Source organism: Octopus sinensis, linkage group LG28, assembly GCF_006345805.1.
Source record: "Octopus sinensis linkage group LG28, ASM634580v1, whole genome shotgun sequence".
Classification (NCBI taxonomy): Eukaryota; Metazoa; Mollusca; class Cephalopoda; order Octopoda; family Octopodidae; genus Octopus; species Octopus sinensis.
Genome location: NC_043024.1, coordinates 5,936,970 through 5,944,469, shown reverse-complemented (window position 1 = coordinate 5,944,469; position 7,500 = coordinate 5,936,970). Strand labels below are relative to the sequence as shown.

The 7,500-nt window shown below is 38.4% G+C and overlaps 1 protein-coding gene across 4 annotated transcripts in view; it reads left to right on the top strand.

Moving 5' to 3' along the window:
* LOC115225785 (integrin beta-1-like) overlaps nt 1-7,500 on the top strand; it is a 180,720-nt gene that overhangs the window by 86,561 nt on the left and 86,659 nt on the right. For all 4 annotated transcript variants that reach the window (XM_036514635.1, XM_029796738.2, XM_036514634.1 and 1 more), the window contains 2 exons: nt 3,498-3,601; nt 7,458-7,500. The exon at nt 7,458-7,500 is cut by the window's right edge and continues 53 nt beyond it. In XM_036514635.1, the coding sequence (XP_036370528.1) occupies nt 3,498-3,601; nt 7,458-7,500 (147 nt within the window). The remainder of the gene's footprint in view (nt 1-3,497; nt 3,602-7,457) is intronic.

Sequence of the window (7,500 nt, the reverse complement as noted above, 5' to 3'; positions counted from 1 at the left end):
CTCAAGCATATCATAGTGCCAGATGCATCAGAGGTACTTTTAAACGGCCAGACATGCAACACTGGCATTGGCCATTGCTGCAATCTCACTTTCAGGTCGAGTAGCTCATCTCGCTCAAAAGGTCTCTTTTGAATAAGGGTTGTTTAAGGATGTTGAACAAAACACCCATGTTTCCAAAGGTGAATTATCCAAACCCCAAAGAATTCCTCTCAATACATGGCTATGATGCTCCCCCACTAATTCTGCTCATGATCAGAGTTGCACATATTGTCAGCCACTAAGGGACATGCTCAACTGCTTAAGGTCAAACAACTGACAAGCATATATGCTGTAGCCCATCTTATTATTATTATTATTCAGTGAGAGAGCAGTGCATGCCATCAAAGTGACACTGGGGTAAAATATATGGAGCCCAGTATACCCATCATGACTACACATCTGATAAGGGTACACCAGGCACATAATCACAACCATATGTGTGCAACATGGTGATCTCATATCAAGATAAACAGCACATGACCTTGCAGGTAGGACCCAGTTAGAATTTTGTTCTGGTCGAGTAACCCATTCTGCTCACAAGGTCCCTGAATAAGGGTTGTTTAAGGATGTTGGACTAACCACCCATGTTTCCAGAGGTAAATTATCCAAACCCCAAAGAATCCCTCTCAACACATGGCTATGATGCTCCCCTTCTACTCATGATCAGAGATGCACATATTGTCAGCCACTAAGGGACATAATCAACTGGTTAAGGTCAAACAACTGACAAGCAAATCTGTGGTATTGAGCAGAATATTTGCTGTAGCCCATCTTTTATACCAAGACAAAACAATGTACATGATAACACTTCCAATCAGTTAATTATTATTATTATTATTAAATAAGGCAGCAAGCTGGCAGAATCGTTAGCACACTGGACAAAATGCTTAGGGTCATTTTGTCTGTCTTTATGTTCTGAGTTCAAATTCTGCCATGGTTGACTCTACTTGTAATACTCTCAAGATCTGTAAAATAAGTACCAGTGATGTGCTGGGGTCAATGTGAATCGAGTTCCCAACCTCCCTCAAAATTCCTGACATGTGCCAAGATTGGCTAGAATTATTCATAATAACCCACTGAGGCCAACTTAATGCCATTCAACGGGTAGTGTCAGAGCTATGCCGTCAGGAACTTCGGTTCCTGGTAGGGCCAACCAAGGCGGATTGGTCTGACACCGAGTGGTATTAAGGCCACAACCCGGCAGACGGGGTTCTGGTGAAAATCCTCGGAGTGTCTGCTTCGGCAACCGGCGGCTCCTCGGTCGTTCTGTCCCTGCGTCTGTGGACAATCTGCGGCAAACAGGATGTCTCCACATGCGGGATTGTTGGGGACCTCTTGTGAAATCCACATATTTCCACGAAACTTCTTCCATGAACTTCCTCGATGGCTCGAGGGTGCTAGAAGAAGCCGACTCAACCCGCCCAGGGTGAATGTCGCCACAAGTACAAGTAAGTACATTCATCCCTTTGGGTGGATGGGGAAGCAGGGAGGGCTCAAATAGACTCACCCCCTCACCTCAAAATCTATGACCTTGTTCCAAAATTAGAATTATTCATCATCATCATCATCATATTTCGAATTTCTGGGAAGGTTTGGAAATTTAAGGTTGAGTCCTGTGTGCGTGTGTATGTATGTATGTATGTGGGGCGGAAAGGGGTTGTGTGTGTTTTGTGAGCAGCTCTGCCGGATGAGATAAGGAAATGTTTTTTTTTATTTTTCATATCTAACAAGAATAGTTTATTTATTCTTATATACGCAAACACATTCACACATTTTACACAATGCTTTCACACACACATGCACGTGTGCATATGTGTGCATATACACACTTGTATGTATGCATGCACACATGCATCAATACACACCCAACCGGTCTTCTGTACTTCTTCATTTTCCCTTCTTCTCTCTCTCCCTCCCTCTCTCTCTCTCTCTCTCTCTCTCTCTCTCTCAACCTCTCTCCTTTTCACCTTTTACTTCCCCACTTCTATTCTGCATATATCTCTCTTACCTTCTCTCTCTCTCTCTCTCTCTCATCCCCCTCTTTCTCTCCCATTTTCTCTCCCTCTCTCTCTCTCTCTCACATACACTCCCCTCCTTTTGTTAGCAACAAGCAACCACAGGTGTGATGGATCACTCATTCCTCTCTCTCTCTCTCTCTTTCTCCTTCCTCCCTTCCCCCTCTCTCTCCTTTCTCTATCTCTCTCACCCTTTATATATATGTTTGTGCGTATATATATATATATATATATATATATATATATATATATATATATATACATGTATATATATACTATGAAACTTTGATTGAGTCCTTTCATCAACAAATGTCTATTGTTGTTCAGTTATTAACAATATTTATATATGTATGTATAATGTATATAGTACATATATAATATAAAAGTGTGTGTGTCACGCTCCGAGTGTTAAACTAATACATCTATTTGTTGTCTGCACCACCTGTCTTCGTTTTTTGCCTTTTTGTGAATTCTCCCTATATATATGTATATATATATATATAATAACAAATTAATAAATAAAACATATGCATATATACATACATATATGTACGTACCTACATCTATATGTATATATACATGCATATATGGGTACAGGACACTAAAAAAACGTCGAACACAATGAGAAACGAAAACATAAACACAAAACCAAGGAAATGGACATTTTTCTTAAACAACAAAAAAATAGAGTACAGGACATACAACACAAGGAAAATTCCCCTTATATATATATATATAGCTGAAATTTACAGAAAGACAAAAGATGAAGACAGGCATCAAACTAATACACCTGTTCCTTGTTACAAGTAGGTGTATTAGTTCGACACTTGGGAAAATGTAAAAGTCTTTTACGTTTCGAGCCTATGCTCTTCAACAGAAAGGAATAAGAGAAAAAAGGGGGAATGAAAAAAAAACTTGTAGATTTAGCAAGCTACTTACCACATAGCCACTCCTACGCCTTAATTTATTGACCCTAAAATGATGAAAGGCAAAGTTGACCTTGGCAGAATTTGAACTTGGAACATAGGAATGGGCAAAATACCACTAATCATTTCGCCCAGTACGCTAATGATTCAACCACCTTTGCTGCCTTAAATAATAATAATTAATAATAATAACAATAATAATAATTAATAATAATAACAATAATAATAATAATTAATAATAATAATAACAATAATAATTAATAATAATAATAATAATAATAATAACAATAATAATTAATAATAACAATAATAATAATTAATAACAATAATAATAATAATAATAATAATTAATAACAATAATAATAATTAATAACAATAATAATAACAATAATAATTAATAACATTAATAATAATAATAATAATTAATAATAACAATAATATTAATAATAATTAATAATAATAATAATAATAATATATGTAATAAATATATATCTAATATCTTCTTTTTTTATTCCAGAGAAATACACTTCCGAAGAAGAGAGTAAGAATCCCTGTACAAAACACGAAACTTGTGGTCAATGTATTTCATCAAGTGTCAACTGCACGTGGTGTACTCTTAACGTAAGTGAAGTTTTCTTTTCCATCAAGCTCTAATTTCAGAGATATTTGGCTACTATTTCTAGCATGATGAGCAACCACCATTTTTTTTTTTTTTTGGCCAACACAAATTATGACAATTTTCTTGGGATTCTGTTTTCTATGCTCCTTATGTTTATTTGACCAAGCATACTGACCATTGGTGTTTGGGATCGTTAACTGAGCCCATGCTGGTCATGGACTGGGTATACTGTGTCCCTGGGGGTTGTGAGAGGTGGCTAAAGCAGCTGGAATCAGGAGAGGCGGCATTGGTGTTGTCATCGTCATCACTATTTAGAGTCCACTTTTCAATGCTTGTTTCGAAGTGAGGTAATATTTGGCCATGGCTGGACATGTCTCTCCACTGCAATGGGAGTGACACTGCTCTTTAATTGCAAGAAAAGGGGACACACACACACACACACAACACACACACACATACGCACGTTCATTCCCACACACACACACACGTTCATTCACTCACACACACACGTTCCTTCACTCACACACACACGTTCATTCACTCACACACACACGTTCCTTCATTCACACACACACACATTCACACACTTACTCATACACAACTTACACATTCACATGCATACGCATGCACATTTATGCACATACTCACACACATACACCTGTGCACACACTAACACAAAAATACACACACAGGCACACACACACACACAACACACACACACACCACACACACATATATATATGTGTGTGCTATAAGCTTCTATCAGTTTCCATCTGTCAGATCCACTTCCAAGCTATTGGTTGGCCCAGATTTTCTGTCACAAACACTTGCCTAAGGCAGCATTGTGAGGTAGGACTGAACCTTGAATCATGTGGTTGGGAAGAATACTTCTTACCACACAACCACGCCGGGAATATTGTTATTAAAACACTGCCTTAGCCATTTGACCTCTGCCAGTATGGAAAAAAAACAGATCTGAAATGATGATGGTGATGATGATGGTGATGATGATGGTGATGATGATGGTGGTGGTGGTTTATGGATTGAGCTGACTAGGGACTAGTCATAGGCTAGTTGTTGATTGACAATAGATTGGCTAAATACTGACCATAGATTTGTCATGGAATGAGTATTGTATACCGCTCTGTTCAAAGTCTCCCTTGACCTCAAGTGGCCTGAACTCTTTACATGAACACCACCCTGTACATAACTCCATGTCCCCCCTACATGGCCTAGCTTTTTGCTTTTTGAGCCAAATTACTGTAATGTACTGACCACAGACTAGTCATAGAATAACCATGGCTGGTCAAATACTGACCATAAGCAGGTCAAATTTTAGCCATAAGCTGGCCAAATACTGATCATAAGCTGGTCAAATATTGACAAGCTACCGGACAAGATAGTGAAGATACTGACGACCGCTCGGTTCAAAGTCTCCTTGACCAGAAATGGCCTGAACTCTTTGCATGAACACCACCCTGTACATAACTCCATGTCCCCCTACATGGCCTTGCTTTTTGCTTTTTGAGCCAAAAAATTAACTTAACTTAACAAATACTCACTGTAAGCTGGCCAAATGCTGATCATATGTAGGCTAAATATTTACGATCAGTTGACTAAATACTGACCACAAGCTGGACAAATACTTACTATAAGCTGGCTAATTACTGACCACAGATTGGCCAAATATTGACCATAGTCTGGCTACCCCAGACGTAACTCCTCTTGCAACTTTGAACTGAGCACTAGTTTCATAGTAATGAGAGCAGGAGTGTATATAGACGTAGATGATAGTGAGTATATATAAATCTTAATTATATACTTTATACTTCACTAATTATAGCTACTGCCTAATTAGTGCATACCTTCGTTAACAAACTTCAAAAATTGGTGGTCTGCTACTGTTGTTTCTGTCTACAATGAAATGCATAACAGCAAAGGAGAGGGAGGGAGCGGCATTAACAAAATTGGTAGAGCATCAGATGGAATATTTTGTGATATTTTGTTGTGGTGCTTTGTGTGAATTCGAACCCTTTTGGGGGTTTGGAGGAAACTTTTATTTTCATCCTTCCAGAGTGTTATGATGTGAGTGTACATGCTGGGTGTAAAGCAGTATTGGGTTGGGGCAAAATTATTGCAGCTTTTTTTCAACAAATTTTATTCAACAAAAACAATAACATGTAACAAAAACATCTTTGACCCTTTAGCATTTAAACCGGCCCCTTATCCAGCCCAAATATTCTACTTGTTTTATGTCCAAACTGGCCCAATTTGGCCTCTCAAACCTACCCTACAATGTCATTCTAAAGATAAACAATCACACCATTGAAATCCCAAAACTATGAGATAAAGCATGATTAATTCAAATCAATGTGAAGGCAGAAGCATGGCATTTGGCAGAGTAACCAGAATACTAAAGGGTTAAATAATGATCTGACCGTCTGCCAAGCAGTAATTGAAGTAGATGGTGAATATGCTCCAGAATAATCATTTAACCCTTCAGTGTTCAGATTATTCTGTCAAATGTGATGTTTGTTTATTTAAAATGGTTTGAATTAATTCTGCATTATCTTGTAGTTTAGAGATTTCAGTGATGTGATTTTTTTAGTTTTAGAATGACATGGTAGGCCTGAGGTGAGAGGCGAGATCTGGTCAGTTTTAATATAAAACAGGTTAAATATTTTGGCCAAATACGGCCGGTTTGAATGCTAAAGAGTTAAAGATGTTTCTGTTACATGTTGTTATTGTTTTTGTTGAATAAAATTTGTTGAAAAAAAGCTGCAATAATTATGCACCAGCCCAATATTACCCGAATAAATATTTGGATGTGGTTATCTAAAATAATCCAAGCACAGAATTATTATGTTTATACAAGACGCACTCTGTACTGCTTGAACGTAGACATGATATTAAACCAACTCACATCGCACTAGCACAGTAACCAATACAGTCGACCAACACTGTCATCTGCCCTGACAGTTCACACAGTTTTTTATTTATGTCAGAGCAGCCAGCCAAGAACACCATCCAAGCGTGATCGTTGCCAGAGCAGCCAGCTGGCTTCCGTGCTAGTGGTATGTAAAAGGGCACCATTCGAGCGTGATCGTTACCAACGTCGCCTTACTGGCACCTGTGCCGGTGATATGTGTAAAAAGATTCAAGCGAGGTCATTGCCAGTACCGCCTGACTGGCCCCCATGCTGGTGGCACGTAAAAAGCATCCACTACACTCTCGGAGTGGTTGGCATTAGGAAGGGCATCCAGCTGTAGAAACTCTGCCAGATCAAGATTGGAGTCTGGTGCAGACATCTGGTTCACCAGCCCTCAGTCAATCGTCCAACCCATGCTAGCATGGAAAGTGGACGTTAAACGATGATGATGATGATGAAACGCATTAGTCCACTTTCAGTCATGTGGGAATATACAGGGGGTTAATTTGCTTGTCTCTGATCCTACATACGTCTTTGTGCTTATGTTTGCTCCCCACCTGCCCACCACTTGATAGAGTTGGTTTGTTATGTCTCTGTAACTTAGTAGTTCAGCAAAAAGAGACCAATAGGCATAAAATACAAAAGAAATATGTACTAGGTTTGATTTGTTTGACTAAACCCTTCAAGGCGGTGCCCCAGTATGGCCACAGTCCAATGACTGAAACAAGTAAAAGATAAAAACTTTTTGGAAATTAATTTCATCACTATCTGAAACGAACTCCCAGTACCCCATGAAATGGTACTAGTACCCCAGGTTATGCAACACTAATTTCATTGAAGAATTTATCCTATAAATTTCACATGTTTTTCAAAAAAGAAATAAATTCCACTGTCACACATTCTTACCATTTTAATATTTCTTTTTCCAGTTGAATATAAAATTATGCAACACCCGTGAAGCCCACATTGCAA